Here is a 20,488-nt window from a genome sequence, read left to right as displayed (position 1 = left end):
GCATTCCTGACAGAAGAAAAATACAGAGTGTATTGTAAGTCATATTCTTTTCATTATTGTTGTATTAAATGGATATAAAATATATCATTTATAATGGTTTCTATTTTATATGAATTACTATACCACTGAGCTAAGACTTTTCTCAAGTATATATTCCTGAAAGTAGTTTTCCAGTAAAATAAATTGCGTGCAGAAGCTACAAGCTGTTTCCAAAGCAGATCTTCACTTTGAAAGTTCTAAACTAATTTTAACATGTTTAGTGCTTATGTTCTTGAAAATACATAACTGTATTTAGCAAGAAACGCCAGTCATATGATCTAAGAAACAGTTTCTATACTGCTTATTAGCAATTTCTATAAAATTGCAAATTGAGAACTCATTTTATGAAACTCCAAGGAGCCCATAAAAACATGCTTCTTTTGTGACTAGCACATTCCATACTAGAGGCAAAAGAAAGCCTTCAGCTTACAAAAAAAAAATGTATACTGTAACAATCAATTCTTTTTGTAGGAGTTATATATGAGAATGAATGACTTTCTGTTGAATGGTCAAATTATGTGGTGTCTGAAACGTGTTCACTAACTAAGATTCCTCTAAAATGTTATGCTTCCCAAGGGATAGCAAGATAGAGATCTGTATCAGATACCATTTTCACTGAGAGCTCCAGAAAAAGATAAAATTTCTTAATGTAGAAAAATCAAAGTATTGACAGAAAGTGCTAGTGTCTCCAATTAGATACAAGCTTAAAATAGCAGACTACACTCTGCACACATAACTAAACTCTTTTTTATATCAGCTAGTGTCCATGCCAGATCAAAGAAGTACTCAGCATTGAGTGAGTTTGCCCTGCCCATGGTTGGTCTTGGTTCTCAGTCAAGTTTCTACAGTTTGCTTGGAAGTTGTGTGTAGGGTCCTGGCCATTTTGAAAGAAACATGATGCCCATCTTTTAGCTGGTGAAATCTGAAAGCCAAGATACCCCCATCACAGCCTTCACAGACAGTACGTGTTCACATGCATATATTTACTTAGACGGCTATGAAATTTGGTTTGCTGCATAAGGTAACATGAGAGCACTAAAGAAAATTAGTAAAAAGATATAGAGTCTTCCATATTCTTGAAGTAATCCTCTTGGAGGTAATGGAAAGTAAGTGGAAGCAAGTGATAACATTCTCCATCTCCACTGTATACAGGAAAGAAAACTACAGCACTGATCAAACTGACGCTAAGTGTCATCATCAGAGAATAGCTACAGATTCTCAGATGAGCATCCCCTTATCCCTGCTTCTTTTAAGTTGTATTGTTGACATTGTTTTTAATTCAATTGAAACACAAATGGCAGAATATTTCTGACTAACTGTAGTCTTAGTGTTTCAGCCACTTCTGCTACAGCACCTATGAGACTCCAAAGCTGTGAATGACTCTCCCAAATAGATCTTTCTCTCACCCAGAGAGAAGAGAACTGCAGAAATACTGGCCTCAGGAGAGTACTATCCTGAAAGCCCAGAATATGTAGTCCTGGCTGTATCAATAAAAGCAATGGCAGGAGAATTAGCCAAATGTCACTATTTCAGGGACCAGAGCAATAAGCAAGAAGCAGGGTGGGAGAAAAGCTGGATGTGGCAGGGTGTCTGAGCTTACAGGACAAGGCTTCAGCTCACACTGCAGACTGGAATATAGCATATGAGCGTAGCGGTGGATGATCACAGGAGGTAATTAACATCTACTCGTGTGCCAAGACTTCTGAAAATGCTACTGGCATACTGGGCCATAGTAAAGATAAGAGCAGGTACTGCTAGCAGCATGCACTGAATTGCAACATCCTCTATGCTCTTAAAATCCACGTTTAGCCTGCCTCTAATATATTCTGAACTAAAACTGCATACACTTACTCAGTAACCAAACTGTACTGTGGAAATAACAGCGTTGCTGCACTTTACTTTATTCATGTTTTGCACCTGATACCATCTTACTTTGTAGTTTCTCCCAAACAATAATTAAACTTTTAATTCACAAGTCTCCCACCCAGCTGCTCCCCACCTCCACTGAACAGGAAGGCCCTTCTACGGACACAGTCACTCCTGCACTGAAATTCAGCAGGCAGAATCTCTGAAGGGGAGATTTTCTCTTTCTCCTGGCCCTGCACACAGTGGAAGAAAGCATCACTACCCCCCATCTGCCGTGGGTGATGTCACCACTTTGGAACAACTCACAAGCAAAACACTATAAAATTCAGTTTAACTTTTCTTACTGTGTGCACAGTTAGGCACTCGTACTTTCTATTCTTTGGAAGCAAAGTTTAAGATGCAATGGTGATCTATCTTAATTCTGCATTTCTGAAACTCCGGCTGCTGAGTTTTTGCCAAATTCAATGTTCTGCAAAGACACAAGACAGAAAAGAGTTTAGAGCATTCAGTGGCAACTAATGACCCACTGAAATCCATCTTAACCTTTGAACATGTGCCCAAAATCCATTTTGCAGAGGGAAATAAAACAGTAATAATAATTGGAAAGAAGAAAATAATATTCCTTGGTCTCCAGTCTTTTATGGAAACTTTATTATTTCTCCTCTTGAGGTGACTCATATCTGCTGAGCAAAATCATCTGAGTTTGTTTTAGCAGCTGCATCTTTGCAATTGTATTGCCCAATCTATACAGCGACAACTCTCAAAAAATTTTCCCATCGCTCCCATTTTAGATTATGAACCCTCGTCTTTAAAAGCTGCCTGTGCTGCTGCTCTGCAACTGAAAGTGCAGCTGGTGTCAGAGGTAAGAAGGCAGAGAATTGTTGCCAGTTGGGCAGGAATTCAGCTCCTGGAGGTGGCTGGGCTGGGACAGTTTCAGACCATTCGTTGCATATTGATACAAATTGATGGTGCCCAGGCTTGAGACAAAGAATTTAATTACATAATGTGGCAGTATGGATGTAAACTTTGAGTAAATAAGCTCTTTTTTTTTCCCATGTAAACAATGCAGCACAAGATGTCAAAATACACAAGTAAGCCAAATACAATCTGAAGGCATATTCAGGCTATTGTACTAAGGAATCCAAGGTAGGCGAGGCATAGCTATCACTAATACTTTCTGCAACAGACATGAGAAACCGTTTCCATATTTAAATCTATAAACATGCTGATGACTCAAAAGTATTTTACATGCTGAATCTCAGCAGAATTTGCTTTCCCAATTTCAGTAATAACTGATATTTGCATATGCTGATATTATGCAACAAAGCTTTCTTATACTGAGAAGTCAATCTTTTTTTAGGAAGTTAATACTTCCTAAACTGCTCTTTAAAGGCGTTCACTTTAAGCGAGCAAACAGGAAAAAAAATTGCAGAAAGGACTTCCTCTTAGGATTTCTACAGCAGCTCAAAGACCAGTGAAGCAACTCAGTGTTATTCGTGCAGATCAAGTCTCCCTCTCTGGATAGCAACATGGCCACAAAACTGCCATCTCAAGAGGAATGTGAGAGCTGGACAGCTTTTCAAGTTGCAGACCTCCTAAGACAGGTACAGAATGTCAATGTAACACTTTAGACAGTTCAGTCTACATTCAGCTAGCAGAAAGTCTTAACGGATACTGTGTACAAATGTCTTACCATAAACGTAAACTTGTCAGCAATTGCCTCCCGTGAGAACTTACCATGATTTTCTTGGTGTTCTCCTTTTTTTTTTAATAGAAACCAAATTTGTGGCAGAAGTTGCTAATTATGATCTCCTACGTGGCCAGTCATACTAATATGCTTGTTCACAGCAATATCTCTTAGGGTACAAAAGGTATTTCATGCCCTCGATTATACACTGAGAATATCTGTTCTAGTGAATATAAGCATAGATCTTAGATTTCAATTTTGCTTTATAATTTGCAGCTTGTGAGTAAGAATCCAACTCTTTGTCTTTTCTTCTCAGTGCATACATACCCACTGTGGCTGCTAGATGTTTCCTTAAGGTAGTTTGGCCTTTTTCTTCAGCCTTTCCTTTGTCTGCTTGTAACTTTTCTACCTATACAGTGTCCGTTCCAATGTATGCAAAACAACCTGAGTTGCACTAAGTATTTCAAGATTGTCTCTTTCTATTTAATACTATGACTCAGCTTTTAGATTTTACATATAATTGTACGAGTCCATTCACTGCATTTTGGCAAATATAAATATAATCTCTTTTTTTTTTAAAGGAAATTTCTCTATATAGCTGGAGTTCATCCTACTTCTAGCTGCAGAAGTACCAATCTTTGCAATGTTTGCTTCATTCAGTTAGAATGTAATGTAAAGGCTCTCATCCTTCTCAACTGAAGGAGCATGCAACATCTTAACATCTTTTGAGGGGAAAACTGTGTGTTATCAGGTGTTTCAATCTTGGTTCCACTTGTAACCAAAAAAGAAAATTGGCTGAAGTTTAAAATGTTTGTGTATTTATTTATCTTTCCATGTTTGCCTTGTGCATAAATACATACTCTTATGCATTTAAAGGCTTTTAAAAATAAAAAGTTGCCTGATGCTGACAGACTAGAAGTGGGTCACAGTCCCCACACTGAGAAAGCTGACTTGTTAGGAGGAATTAATTCATACCACACAATAATGTGACAACTAAACTCTTGAGCTTATTACTGTGAACAGTTAGTTGGAGAATTAGCTAAAGGCTTTGTAGCCTAAAGGAAATCAGACTAATTAATAGATGATACAGTGATTCTAATTACCAAGACAGCGCATTAATAACAATTGTTTTACAGCTCAGAGCCTTACAAGAAAATGTCAGCATGCACAGTGTAACTGCTGACTTGTTAGGTGGAAGACTTAAAACCTCTCTCTTCTACCCTTATAAAAAGCTATTAATGCTTATATTCACACCACAAATTAAAGCAGACAAGTGATCCTATCACTGCAGCATAGCCAACAGAGGGTTCTTGGCTGTTCTGCGTAGCAAGGACCAGTGCTAGGAGCTCATACAGTGCCTCCAGTACCTGTCCCCAAGAGATGCAGTGCCACTGTCCCCAAAGCCAGTGCTACAGGGCTGTCAGAGACTTCCCCAGAGACTAGCTATACATGCACACCAGCCCTAAAATCATGCTGCTCAGATTGCAGTCCCAAGCACTCAGAATTGAAAAATATCATAAATGGGATTACCTCTACAACCTGAGCTGGCTCCATTTTATATATTCTTGATAACCTGCAACTGCTTCTGTGTGCGCTATCTTTTCCATTCAGGAAAAAATCTGCCTCTTTCAGTGCAGAGAAACCTGTATGTTTTGTGCGCTACCCTAGGTTGTTACTCACACTGTAAAGCGTGCAAGGCCAGGCTTTGCTGAAAAAAGAAGGAAAAAATTCAAGTTAACTTGACATCACCATGAAATATCAGATTCTGCCAGTGCTCCAGCACAGTATTTTTATCTGAATCCATGCAAGTCAACTGGGAGGAGGGCGGGGAACGAAGCACATTTGCTGAGTTGAAATTCCAGGCTCTAATTTGCAACAGTTGTGAGAGTTGAACTGCAACAGTGGGTGCTCTGCTCAGAAACTAAAAATTTCAACTTATTGAATATATACATATCTACCTTAGATCCTGCCTAGCTTTAATTAGGTGTCCTAAACCAATGGATTCTATGAGGGCTGCTCCAAAAGTAATGCCTCCTATTTCATCACATTGGCCCATAACAGATGCTGGCAGATGTTGGTGGGATAGCAGTACATACTATGTGGCCTAGTCCTTCTCCTCAGTACTGAGGAATTACTTTAGAAAATCTACATGAGTATTTCCATGAGTATAACCTATTTTCATTAGAGTTCTCTGTTAGTGTCTGAGTTGGTTATTACTGCCACAAAATTTAATCATAATATAGGAAACAGTCACCCAGAACTAAATACATATGTGACTATTATGAGTTTTTCCCCATGATTTATACTCCATGATGAACAGATTTCCAGTTTAAATACTAAGTTTATCCAATTACAACAAATAAGTGTATAAAACATTACAGGCCCAATCCTCCAAAAACCTGGATACTGTCTCTAAGCTTCTTAAAAAAAAAAAAATTGCAGAGAGATCCTACACAGCTATGAGTAGCCAACACCTGTCTTCCTTTTGAGCATCATTATCAGATATTTAACAGCTTCTGGAGCTCAGTTGTTCAAATCAGGTTGGATGTTAGGAAAAACACTTTCTCAGAGTGGCAGTGCATTGGCAAAGGCTGCCCAGAGAGGTGGTGGAGTCACTGTCTCTGGAGGTGTTCAAGAACTATGGAGATATGGTGCAGAGGGACACGGTTAGTGGGCTTGGTGGTGATGGGTTGGTAGTTAAACTATATGATTTTAGTGTCTTAGGTCTTTTCCAACCTTAATCGCTCTATTAGAAAAATCAAAACTAATTAAAGAATTTATAGAATTTGTCTTAAAATTCATCATTAATGGAACTAAAATACAGACTGAATTCTTTGACTAAGCATTGCAAACACAAACTCATTTCAAGAATGCCACTTCCTTAACAAAAAAACAATTTTTCCCCACTTTCCACGTACACCTGCCATCTCTTTGAAAAGCCAGCCTAAAACAAAATATAGCAACGAGTGAGAATTGTAAGGCATTTCAGTAAAGTATAATTAATCTGTCCAATTTATTTATTTTTCCCAAATTACTATTTAGGTACTGTCATAAAGAAATACTACTATTGAATATCCCTGTTTCAATCAGTATTATAAACAGCACCAGTTTTCCTTGAGGGGGTGGGGGAAGAAAAAATGACCATGTTACAGAAGAAAGATCCTGTTTCTGAACCTAAATTTTTTCTTGGCAGTTCTCATCTGTCATGGGAACTGCAAGACACATTTTGCCCAGTCTCCTTCTCCTGGTGCATACGCAGTTGGTTTACAGACATGTAACAGGAGAACTCTCTTCTTGAACAGCCTCAGTTTCCAGCAGTCAGGGTATAACCGTTTCCCGAGATTACAGTTACTTATGGGCTATGTCATAACCAATCTTTTTCATCTGTGTCTAATTTTAGCCTTTTTTTTTATCCTACAGCAATTAAATCTCTATTGCTTATTTTTTGGGGGCTCTTTGTTCTATTTGTTACATTTTCTGCTCCTTAATTTCATCTCCTCTACTGCATTCATTATTTCATCAGTCCTTATCTCTTCCTTCCAAAGACAGAAATAATAGAATGGCCAGGGTTGGAAGGGACCTCAAGGATCATGAATCTCCAACCCCCCTGCCACATGTAGGGCCACCAACCTCCACATTTAATACTAGACCAGGCTGCTCAGGGTCCCATCCAACCTGACCTTGAACACCTCCAGGGATGGGGCATCCACAACCTCTCTGGGCAGCCTGTTCCAGCACCTCACCACCCTCTCTGTAAAGAGTTTCCCCCTGACATCCAACCTAAATCTTCCCTCCCTAATAATACTATGACTTATCTCTTCTTATGTGGAAGCCACTACCTATTCCTAAGCATTGCTATTAACCTTCCCAGTATTTTTAATTATCCATACTAAATATTTCTACAGCCGTAAGTATTTGAGCATGGAAATATTAATCAGCTTCTTCATACATTTCAAGTTCCACACTCAATTCTACTTTTTCTTACCTCAGTTTGGAATGCCTGAATCTGCTGTGCTTGTAGAAAAACTGGGTGTGGATGGATCTCATTTCTTGGTAAGCAAATCTTTATAAGAGATACCAGCATTTCATGCAAGTCTCGTATTCCTTACGGTGCCAGGAATTACTGACATTTTCATTCTGCATACGCACTTCTTTGTCAATTGCTTCTCATTTTGGTGTGTTGATTTACTTCCCTGAGTGAAGCACTGTAAATCCCTGCCACCCCTTCCTTCCCTCCAGAGAGAGCACAGATATGTAGCACAATTTCTCTCTGTATTCATCCATGTTCTACTGTAGCCAGGAATGTCTCTTATGAAATATGACTTCCACAATTGGTGGGTTTTGTTGTTTGGTTGTTTCTTGGTGTTTTTAAGAAAAATATATTTTAAAGCCACTGCTTATGTACAAGTTTTCCCTAAAACCTGCATGAGTACTAGTACACAGTTCCACAAATTTTGCATGAAAAGTATAGAGATTCTGGGAATATCTGAAAAATTCTGACAGCCTCTTTTGTTATTATTGTGTGTGTGGGGGGGGGGGGGGGGTGTTGTTTGTTTGCTTATTTTTGCATGATTGTGGTTCTATTGATTTCAACTAATATGTAGAGAGAGGAATAGAGCAACCCCTTGACCTTGGGCAATTCCTCTGCACTAACTGCATTTGTGTAGCTTCTGAAGTAAAACAACCTTAAGACCTATTTTAAGGAAAAAATAACTGTTACAATAATAAAAGAAATAATTGTTACTTGGTACTTTGTTCCTTAACAAAGCTGTTTGCTGGAAGCACCAGAAGGTTTTAAACTGTTTGTGTTAAGAGAGGATCCTGTCCTGTAAAGTAATTCATTTGACCACAGATACTCAGCTACACGCAGGTATGCTTTGTTTAATACTTCATGGCCGCAACATAAAATAGAGTTTTCTAACAATTCATGCTAGGTTGACAAAGCCGTCCAATATAGGCTGAATTCTGTCCCTTTCACATGTTATAAATCAAACTACAAAAGATGCCGTAGTCACAGAAATTCTACTGCTGGAGAAGGACTGATGTTAAAGCTGAATGGATTGGCTCTTCTTACCTGCTCCAAGAAACAGTGTGCAGCAGCAGTGAAAAAGGATGTGAGAAGTATTTTCAGACATTAGTGGTAAACTAATAAAGCACAAGTGAAAAAAGCAAGAGGAACTAAAGGTGGTCTGTGCTAATGATGAGTGAAAGAGAATTTTTTAAAAAGCAATATGACTAAAATGAAAGTATTTTCTAGTATGCTTTTCTAACTGTGTATTCTCTAACATATCTTCAAGCACTATTTTGCATTGCAGAAACTGTAGCAATGTGTTATACAATGAGAACATCCGTTTTCAAAAGCATTGTGCAAAAAATGAGACAGGACACACCTGTAGTAACACTCCTACAGCTTTCATATCTTCTTTCATTGAATTATTCAGTAGCTTTGTCAACATGATAAATCTGTGATAAGTTAAGCTTGAAATAATTAAATACAACAATACTAAAAAAAACAAAATTCAAGAACCTATATTTTGGTATCAATTATAGCAATATTTGAGTAATTGCAAGATGTAGTTCACCTTTGCACGAGCTAATACGTAAATTAACTTATAAATAATTTTTAAAGTGGCCCACTTTTATTTCAAGCTCCTAGCATAATTTACAAGAAAATTAAAATACTCCAGGAATGAGAAGTCCCTCCTCTATTACATGGTTTTTGATTTAGAACGTACCCCCTTAGCAAATCACATTTGATAACTTCCCCTGCGATGGAAAAAGCTATTAATATTTAAGATTTGACAGATCTGGTTAAGGAGCTGTTCCTAAGAAAAAGAAAATTCCTTTAAACCAAAAGCAACAATCTAATTGCATCCTGTCCCCGCTTTTGTGCTTAGATAATGTTGGATGTGCCATTCTAGAGGCATCACAGCACCAGTTGTGGCAGTTAGCAAGATACTCTAGTCCATCCCTCCCAGGCATGGGCACTGGGTCTCACTAACATATAAATGAGCGTCTGGAGTAAACGCTTCCCAAGAATTCACACTCTGCTTTGTTAACATTAGAATGGTGTTCCTTATGCTTTCAGAGAAATGAAAGAGGTGTGTCAGTGGGGGCTCTGCAGCCTCTGGGCAGATGCTGCCCACATGTTCTCTCATTATGATCACAGTTTAGTTTCTCTCTGACCTGGCTTAAACTGTGCTTGTGTTATAATCCAAGTACACACGACTCCGATATTCTCTGATACCACATGGAATAGTATGACCAGATTGATATGGTACATACTATAATTACATATATTAAAAATTTGCATTTCTATTCTACACCACTTAAAATGTGATTTCTCAATTTTATCTACTGATCTGTCAGCAGAAGGCTGGAAATCCAAAATTCTGAAGTCCCGCATGTGTTATTTTATCCATATTTTCTTTTACTTTTGGCAAGTGCCTTAAATTTTGTGTCTCACTTTATCATTCAGTTCCAAGTGCCATATAACTTACTTCACTACACTCCACAGAGTCTCCCTGGGCAGCCTGGTCTAGTATTAAATGGAGTGGTTGGTGGCCCTGTATGTGGCAGGGAGGTTGGAGATTCATGATCCTTGAGGTCCCTTCCAACCCTGGCAATTCTGTGATTCTGTGATTAACAGATGTCCACTATTACCTTTAGACACTGAGCTAAAATCAGTGGAGAAAAGCTGGTCATCAGTGGAGACGAGACAGAAATGTACACACACAAAAAAGAAGAAAAAACTTCAACAAGCTTAATGCCATTTGCTAGATAGGAGTTACAGATTTACCTACACAAATTCATGATTTATAATAAATAAATACAAGCTTGCCAGTGTAGATGTGCATAGAAACTCTGTGAAGATAGGTGGATCTCTTATGATGTATGTACAACACTGCTGTGCATCTGCATAACTTTAGATAGATGTTTAGATGTGGCCTAGTTTTATTATAAGCTCTGTTAGGTATTACTGAAAATTCCTTCTAGAGTAGCAGATGAAGAAAGAAACTCTGTAGTGCTTCCCATGTGAGCTGAGTGAACTTTTCCCCATTTTAGAGAGGGGCAATTTTCTGCTTTACCTATGCATGGTCTGAAAAAGACCTTCTGCCTTGTGTATTGCTGCAGAAAGCAAATCAGAGAGCCTTGCACAGGCTGGAGACAGTTTGACGGGAGCCAGTCAAATGCCTACCAGCAGCTATTCACAGGCCTTACAAGTCCTTGTTCCCTCAGCCTGCCCCCCTGCCATGGCACCAATACCTGAAGCGTGTGCAGAGGAAGCTTTTTGCACTCATGAGGGATGCTCAAATCAAAGCTGCAATGCTCCCCTCTAGTTAAGACCCCTTGGTAGTCATTGTTGGAACCACTAGCACATCAGATGCTGTTTCCTCTGTGGTTTCAGCACGGACATCTATCATTTAAATTTTTGTCCAAAGAAAGGATATTATCAAAAGTTTAATAAATGCTGCAGGAGGTAATTACCATACAATGGTTTATGTTGCAAAGAACCTTTAAGATCATCTCATTCCAAGCCCCCTCTGCTATAGACAGGGACACTTCCCTCTAGACCAGGTTGCTCAAAGCCCCATCCAGCCTGGCCTTGCATGCTTCTGAGGAGAGGGCATTCACAACCTCACTGGGCAACCTGCTTGTGTCTTGCCACCCTCTAAAGCTTACCATACAACTAACACAAAATCTCTTAAGGGGGTTTTCTTGCACAACACTTCATGTCAAATGCAAATAGCAGTTCATTTAATGGTGAATCAAATGGGTTTATCAACACTAATGTCTTTTTGAAGTTTAAGACATTCATAGCCAAGACATGCAGGCACTGTAGCCACACAGAATTTAGTAAGTTGGCCACAATATCTTAAATCCATTTCTCCTGGTTTCAGAATGGAAATAACCTACGCTCATGTGATCAAGGTTGTGGGGAGGGAGTGTTTTGGAGTATTTCTTTGAGTGGTTAAAGCAATTGCTCCATAGTGATATTACATTCTGTTTTATAAACATATTGGGTATCAGGAAGATCTTCTGCATGGAAAAAAAAACTGCACACACTTTATAAAAATTTAGAAGTAATAACTCATCTTTTTCTCATCGATAAAATCCCAAAATGCAGAACAGTAGTGTATTGCACTGAAGTGTACTGTGCAGTTTCATTTTCCTTTTTTATCTATAGTACTCTGCTTGTGATGGCTATTCAATATGCAAGTCACATCTGAATGATGCTAATCTTGTCCCAATGTGCAAATCAGCATTTAGCCACAGCTGCACTGCACAGAGCATATTATATTCTCTCTTGCTTTCTTAATATCTGAATTTGCTATGCTGTACTCTGTTCTAAGAGGAGGTTGCTTGTTTGAAGTTTTTTAATTCAGGTTTGAATTTCCAGTGACAGACTGAGAAGGATATAAAAAAAAGTGAATTTTGAGTTCAGAACACAATAGGTCAATTTTTTACATAGATTGCATACAGAAATCTGCTAGGAATTCTCAAACATAGAATCAGACCATTTTTCTAAACAACTTTCATGTATTTCTCCTCTATTTTGCTGTTTCAAAATACGTACCAGATTACATGGTTGGAACACAAGTACCTTGGAGGAAACCAGTCCTATTTCTATCACCAATACACTAGCAGTTTTATTGAGTAATACTTGAAAGAAACTTGCATTTTCCTGTGGGAGATTTCTGCCTCTCTGCCAGTGCAAAACACTGCCAGATCTTGCCAGGTTCGGCTCACTGAGGCTGTACTTCAACATTCATTTATGTCAGATGTTACTGAGAAAAGGCAAGGATTGTCTCACTCGGATGCTCTCCCATGCCCACAGTGCAGCAGCAGCAGACAGGAAAGGGCAGGTCTGCAGCTCCTCTGTTGGTGCATGAACCCTGCAACGTCCAAGACCAGAGCTACTTCTCCAGATTCAGCTAAGAGGGCATTTCCCAATACTGGGAGTGGCATTTTAGCAGCATGAGGTGGGGGCAAATGAAAGCTGAGGCTTGGTTTATCAGCTTGTCAGGAAAGGTGTAAGCTCCATCCAGTTCTGTTCAACTGGATCTGACACACAGTTTTGTATACTCAGTTTTAGAAATAAAAGAAATAAAGTTTGGACCACAAATATCCTGAGGAAAACAGTATCTTCTCGGGTCCTACATAAACAAGAAACTTGCTAATTTATTACTAAGGCTGCTGCAAAAGGCCAAAAAACACTTTACATGTTTTCCCCACATATCAGTCAAGAATAGAAAGTCTCCTATGGGGGAGGTTCAGAGAAACATGACAACAGAAGTTGCAGCTACTGGTCAGTAATGCTTTCATGACAGCTAAATATTGCAATTCCATTGCCAGCATAATATAATAGTGGTAAACCTGCTTATCTCAGAAAACCAGAAAAAGCATTCACACAATCACACAAGACTTCAGTACTGATATTTTGGGGATCCCAATTTTTGTGCACACACAAATAGAAGCGATCTTAGCAATCTTGTCCTGCCTTCAGCAAGCGCACAAGCTTCCCCCTGACAAAAATCAGCAATCATTCTCCATAGGAAAGTGATGGTACAAAAATTAGTATTTCCAGTTGCAAAACATGCATAGACCATACAATTGCATTAAATTCCTTGTCACTGTGCATGATTTCTAGCCCACTAACATTTATTTCTCCTATTCACATTCACTTACATGTGACACTTTTTCCCCTCTCCTTCACCCAACACACTTTGCTAGGGTGAGTTCCTACACCCTCCCCTTATCACAGACTTATTTTGGATGCTTTCTACCTAATGTTTTCCTTCTTGTCAGCTTCAAGCCAGCCTCTTCCTTTCATTTTCTCAACACTTCCTGTTTATGAAAGGACATTGCTCTTGGCTGACAGATTTGCAGTCCTCAGAACTTTCCTCATTGCCATCCCCCCTACCTGTAGAGGTTCCCCATCAGATGCAGCGAGCCAGCTGGGATATGAGAAGTATACTTTCAGAAACAGCTACATTTCAGGTATTCCTGCAAGCTCTGGACTCATGGAGTCAATGAGAAGCCTAGAAGCTGGTCAAAGTCAGGCACCTTCACAGCTTGAACTCTTCTGCACTAAGATGAGCAATCTTGGCATCTCTCCCTGTAGCAAGTGCCTTATGGATTTGGAAAACACTTAAAACAAAGCTGTTTGAAATTAAAGTTTCCCAGGGTAGATGGAAACTGAAAATAGTTTCTCCTCCGGGGAGATGGATGGAAAGCATTAAAAACTGAGGGCAAAGAGCGTAACAGAGAGCAGAGGAGCATAGTCTTTGCCCCTCAGCCATTCTTGCAGACAGCTGCAGTGGGGCTACCTATAAGAGCAGGTTGCACAGCAGCAGCTTTCTGGGTCACTCTGAGCATTCTCCACTCCAAGCAAGGGGAAGGGTATGGGGTCAGCTTTTAGCTGCTTCTAACCAAATAGGAAACAGTCTCTGAAAGCAGAGTCACAAGTTCTTAAATCATTTCAAGCTGAGGAAAATGATAGGAGCAGAGCATAGACAGGAGCTGAATGTAAAACTAAAATAGAGACTAAGAGTGACCTTAAAGAGATCTTAGGATTAGGGCTAACAGGGAGACATTTTACAGTCCATCACTTCTGCTGTCTATCAGTCATCTTGTTAGGTAATAATGTACAGGACAATATTTATTCATATTCCTTCATGTCAAAAAAGACACAAGAACACACAAGTTAATTTAAGTAATAAGAATGCAAGCTATCAATTCATTAATTTAAGAGTGCACTAAGGTAGCATTAGTTAAGAAAACAAGTGAATAGAAAACAAGTGAATAAAACAGTCTAATGCCTTGACCTATCAATGCAATCCTGTACTAAAAGTCCTGAGTCAGTGTGAACATATTCAATTCAGGGCTGGCTCCCTACTTTTTTCTTTGACAGAACCATATTTCTATTCATATTCCAAATGCTGCTGCCAAAAGTGATTTGAGCATAAATTTGTTTGTTTTATGCAGTGGCTGCAAATGATGAGAAATGCTTCTCTGTTTTCTAGTTTTTATGCTCTGGCACAGAACAACCCAATCAAATTCTAAATGTCAAATTATTCATAATTATATTAAATATGGATTAAAGGAATATCTTTTGGTCTAGAACTCTTTGTTCTTAAAGTTTACTGGTAATTTTAAACATTATTAAAAATATCCTTCAAGTCTTGCGGACCTTTCAAATTCAAGGAACATAAAGAATGTGAGAAGTTGTGGCAATTTTTAAGCTGTTGTGTCACAATGTTTCCAATACTGACTATGTGAGCTCTGAACTAGACACGTGAAAAACTCCACACAGTCTCAATATTTCCAGTTTTGAACTTCCCATTTCTAGTTTATTCAAATATTCCAGTTATGTAAATGCACCCCTTCAGATAAGAGAACATCTTAGGAAATTGCCCTTAGAGATCATTTGTAATTTGAAGAACTTTCATTTTGGGTGCTTTTGCACTGCTTCCTTCCTGCAAATTGGGTGGTTTTTTGGGTTGTTTTTTTCCCATGCTTGCAAGTTGGAACTTAATACTAATGCCTGAAATCATTAGTCATTTTTAAAAATCTGTCCGGAAACTATAATCACTCAGTATGTTGTCAAATACCAGCTGCTAATCATTTCAAAAAGACTTCTACTGAAGTCTTCAGTACTTCTACTTTCCTATTAGCAGTTCCCTGTACAGGGTTGTAAATTCCTAATTCTCTTCTCTCTATTTTATGCTTGAAGAAACAGATGAATGTGGGAAACAGACACTAAAATAACAGGTTCCATTTTTCTTTACTTCTGTTTGAGACTCTGATCTTACAAAACATATATCAGTTGGCAGAGGCACATTGTAAGTTACAGAAAGATTATTAAATGAATTAATTATAGGTTTCAGTGAGTAAGTCCTGCAAGAGGTCAAAGTCACTCAAGCAGAAAGACAGCAGATCTCAATACTTTTCTTATTGACAGTATTTAAACCTTTATACAGACTTGTCATTACCTACTGATAGATGAGCCCTTAGCACTGCTCAACTACTGAACAATTATGTATAGTTTCGTGTCTGCTTGCCTGAATGTCACTCAGGTCGCATAGCAGCTGGAAAGTATTGACTGACTGCAGCTTGCAGAAACACTAGAGGAAGTAGCATTTTATGTTTCTCTACTAACAAGGAACTAAGGTGAAACAGTCAGTAAGAATTTCCTAAAGATACAGATTTAGATAAGGCCAAGGTTATAAGATAGGTACTCCACTTTTCTTGCCAAGAGCAGAAGAAAAAGCTCAGCAATTGAAGTTTTGCAGGAGAAATTGGCATTTAAAAGGTAGAAAGATAGGTTTTTACAGAAGAGTGAGACCTGAACTAATTGAAGGGAAGAGTATCTATCAACTTGCAGTAGTGTTTCCTTCAGTAAATAGTGCTTGCTATCAACCTCAAATGACTGAAAGATTACAGATTTTCAGAAAATTCTCTTTGGCTCATATAGTATATCTACAGCAATTTTATCAACACTGCCAATGCCAGCTCTATGAAAGGGTATTACATCAAAAACTGCAGGAGCAAGAGCACTGAAGGCAAAGCTGAAAATAAATCCATAGGTCACTGAGGTATCTACAGGAAGGGAAAGCTTAAGACCAGATGTTTTTACTGTTCTTACAGCTGTATGAAATCTCACATATCTTTAATACAGTTAGAGAAACTGCAAGGAACTTGTATTCATTTCTGGGTCCAATTTCTTTTTCAAAGATTTTATTATTAGACATTGTAATAAATTGGAAAATTTAAACTTTCAACTGCACAGTTTCTCTAGAAAGTACTTTAAGAATAAAAAATGCTGAGTATTTAGTAATCCTGTAATGGAAGAGCAGCAGAGAGAACAGTAAGATAAACATGTATGGATCTCACAGAGGCTAAACTTCTAACTCTAGTTTCTTGGCATCATGAAAATGAAAAGAAATTGAGCAGTAATCAAAGTAGAAGCAACATCAACCTAGCTGAACCAAGAGTTCATTAGGCATTACTGGGGTTGGGGGACCATAGTACTCAGCCTGGAAGATATTTCTGGAGGTTTCTGGGACAACAGTTCTTCCTGCAGCAATGACTAAGCCCAACTGAATTTTTTTTTACTCCTTTGAGGAAGCATTAACATATGCAAAGGCCCCAAACATTTCCATGCAACTTGGGCTGGTGAGAGATACTAGTCCCAAAACAAAGTTTTTCCAGGGAGTTACATTGAGCAATATTCCTATTGAATCAAAGCAGAAAAAATTGGAGTCTCAGCTGCAGAAATATGTCACTAAAGAAATAAAATAATAATATAATAATAGACACACAATTTTAATCTCCCAGAAGAGCAGAGGAAGAAATGCATTTTTGTTGAAGTACCGTCCAAACCTGTCTGGATGCTATCTACTGCTACAAAGTTACAAACTCAACATAAGTAGAGTTATTACCAACAAAGTGTCCAGAGGATGTGATAGAAGGATGATTACACCAGCATCATTCTGCAGGTAGTTTTCACACAGATATGCTCATAGCCTAGAAAGAAAATGTAACCCACAATAACCCGAACATATTTTGCTAATGCCATCTGAAATTTTATGGCTCTTTTAAAGGGTGCAACACAGCTAAAATGAAATCCATTCAGTCTTCAGTGCAAGTTTAGAAACAAGAAACAGATAAATAAAGACCAATTTGCAAAGTTTCATAAAAGTTTTCTCATTTGTAAAATGAAACTATGCCATTTTCTTGTGCATTATACCCTTTGCTGTGAATAAGAATGATACTAGGAAAAAGAGAGGGAAAATACAAATACAGTGACTGATAATTTTCAATGTAATGCTGTCTTTACTTTAAAATTGTCAGGAAGAAATGGCTTGCACAGCCTGTCAGTTACTGACATACTATTCCAAGCAACAAAAGCTTGCAACCATTCCTAGGATGGTTCTCTCTCTTCCCATACCTAAGAACTCATAGAATTCTCCCACTTTATAAAAAGCATACAAATACAATTGCAGAGATCTTTCACTAGTGACTTTTCCCAGTGCCAACTAAGGGTCAAATCACAGACTTCAATAGTAGGGAATCCAGCTCTAAGTTCTGGCTGCACTACTGAAAAATCCATATCACACACTGGTGCTCAGGAAGAGCTGTGCTGGAAATAAATTAGTACCCACAGATCTGGTACTTAGAAGAATTTCAGTTGTTTTGTGTTTTAGGGCTCTGGAATAGTGAAGAGTAAAATCTTTGCAGAATTCACATTACTGTGGCAAATGTGTAATTTCTGCTCACAAGATAGGGCATCTTGACTTCCTGTAGGTACTACTGAATTCAGTATTTCAATTTGCATTCAAAGAAATTTTTAAAATCAGCACAAAATTCTCACCATTTAGTGAGATACTGTTAGCATCCATGAGGCGTGCTATAGATCGTTTTTGTTTCTATGCTTTTCTTTCTACTTCCTTCCCGGTTCTTATGTGACGAGGCTTTTTGGCTCAACATTTTGCCCCTTGCTACTTGGATACAGTTACATTTTTAAAACATGTCATTGCCTGCTTCTGTTCTGACATCGTCCTTGAAATGCATAAGATTAATCACTATTAAAAGTACTAACAACCTTGCATATGCCCTGAGTTTGTCATAGCATGGCTCTATAATGTATAAACACTTGATTTTGCATTAAATTTACTTAGAAGTCCTGATGTACTAAAATATCCACTGTGTTTAACCACTTGAATGTGACTTATTTTTTGAAACTAATAAAAAAGAGACAGTAGATTACAAACGTGTATTTGATATTCTTAGTTGACAAACTCTACTACCCTTTCAGCACTACACAAGGAATAGTGCTTGCCCCAAGCCCCTAGTCTCCTATGAAGAAGGAAAAAGCAACACTTCATTTAAGCATTACATTTTCTGGCTAGCATATAAAAAGCAGATTAGAGAACAGCTGTATGTACCAGCACTATGTTGCAAGAGAGGACTGCTCTTCACTGTTTAAAAAAAAAATCAAAAACCTAGCTGCTTACTTCAGCCTGGTGGTACACAGTATCTGAAAAATATCTGTGGAAACATAACACTGAATTTCAAAGAGGCAACAGGAAGTAAATAAAAATCTATTAGCATAAAGGTATAACTCAAAAAGCCATCTGATATAAATGGTCATAGCACATGCATTTCCCTAAACGAAGGCCCTCTGCCAACAAACTTTCAATCTTTGTTAAACCTGTGCCATGCAGTATTTATGGTGTTACCACTCCTTTTTCCCTGTCCAGTTAGGCATTCTTAAACTTTATAGCGTGGAGTTACATTTTCTGTTCGGTCTTCAAGTACATTCATGATTATACTCATGAAGATGCTCAGGAATGCAAGGAACTGGAAACCTCAATCAGATCATTGAAGGCTCTTGTTAATTTTGGCAGCACAGATAAAATGGATATAAACTGGCACTTATAGACAATAGCTGTATTTTCACAAATTAGCATAGAATATGGTTCTGAGGATAAGCATTTCTCGAACATGGTTTTGCATTTGTTGAGTTGTTTTGTTTTTTTTTTTTACATAACACTTTTTTTTTTTAAGTAGAAAAATAATACTGCTGTTCAGCTTTAGGTAGGAGGGTGCACACCATTGTTGATTTTAATAATTTATAAGGAGTCATTTGTAAATGGATTTTGGTTAAGCCTACCTACCTGAAGTTGATGGGAAACAAATTTGTTTTAAACAATACTAGAAAAATAAGCAGATATAAAATACAGATATAACAACAATCATTCTGTGGTCATCTTAATGAATTAAAAAGATGGGTTTATTTTCCTATTAAGACAGCTTTTTAACAGCATTTTTACATTTTAATTGTACCAGAAGTAGTGACAAATATTTGTGTTCTGTAATTAAGTGATTTAAATCATTATTAGTATTTATAGTTACCAAATTTAATGTGAAGAGCCATGCTGATTGTTGGAGTTTATAATATTTATTGAAGCATGAAGAAAACTCATGTAATCAAAATCAGCCATTTTTATCTAATTAGATGGTTTGTGGTTTTTTTTTTTTTTTTGCTTGTGTACCTTCAATTCACATTGGTACAAGACTTAATAGCAAGGCTTTTAATACTACACTGTATTATTTTCTAACATCTAATAACTAATACATAACTATCCATTAGTGCCGCTGGAGATTCATTCAGTACACAGCACATGATTTTTTTGAGCCCAATGTTTACACAATTTCTAGTTTGCTTTTGCATGTTGACAATAACATATGACAGTTACTCTGCACTATAAGTTGTCCTAAAATCCCAATTAAAATTTTTAAATGGCACACAAGTAAAAATACAAATATTCCAAGTTAAATTTCTACATTAGTCAGCAGTAGAGGGGTGAGAAAGGGATAGCACTGTCAACCAGTGACAACTTTTTCCTACAAAGCAGTCACTCACATATAGAATACCCCTGGGAGACTAATTTAAGATGTGCTTATAACCAGTCTATTTTGTCTCAGCATAAATACCATCACTTGTTTTCAGATACTATCTATCTGAATGACAGAATTATAGAATGGGTTAGAAATATGTGCATCTTATTCCTGGAATGAGTTTATTTTTGAAGCCGTGTGAATCTTAGAAACTGCTCAGATGTGAAAGTGCATTTGCATGCACAGCTTTGACCTCTACTCTTGCTCTTTGCCCATTAATGTGTCTCAGATGGTTTGTCTTTTAACATTCCAAGACTTGCAGTAGTTTTCAAAGCTCAACTTTTCACAAAGAAAACATGCTTCTTTTCTGTTCTGCTCCCACATCAAATTCTGCACAAGATTGATTTAAAGGTATACTGCTTCAAATAGTCAGATGGTAATCTGACTAAAATTTAAACATTGGGTTGATGCCTTGTAAAGAATATTATA

The 20,488-nt window shown here is 37.7% G+C and overlaps 2 protein-coding genes across 6 annotated transcripts in view; one reads left to right on the top strand and one right to left on the bottom strand.

The window, feature by feature from the left end:
- The window catches only part of DNTT (DNA nucleotidylexotransferase), a 163,652-nt gene that overhangs the window by 103,389 nt on the left and 39,775 nt on the right, over positions 1-20,488 (bottom strand). The gene's annotated exons all lie outside the window — the stretch shown is intronic.
- BLNK (B cell linker) overlaps positions 3,342-20,488 on the top strand; it is a 111,319-nt gene continuing 94,172 nt past the window's right edge. The window contains exons 1-2 of one of the 3 annotated variants that reach the window (XM_031597709.2): positions 3,342-3,509; positions 7,583-7,645. In XM_031597709.2, coding sequence (XP_031453569.2) covers positions 3,435-3,509; positions 7,583-7,645 — 138 coding nt within the window. In that variant the 5' untranslated portion in view covers positions 3,342-3,434. The remainder of the gene's footprint in view (positions 3,510-7,582; positions 7,646-20,488) is intronic. The other 2 variants (XM_031597710.2, XM_090145277.1) reach the window with 2 other exon arrangements.

Source organism: Phasianus colchicus, chromosome 8 (genome assembly GCF_987193195.1).
Source record: "Phasianus colchicus chromosome 8, bPhaCol1.hap1.1, whole genome shotgun sequence".
Classification (NCBI taxonomy): domain Eukaryota; kingdom Metazoa; phylum Chordata; class Aves; order Galliformes; family Phasianidae; genus Phasianus; species Phasianus colchicus.
This window is presented reverse-complemented; position numbering and strand designations above follow the sequence as displayed.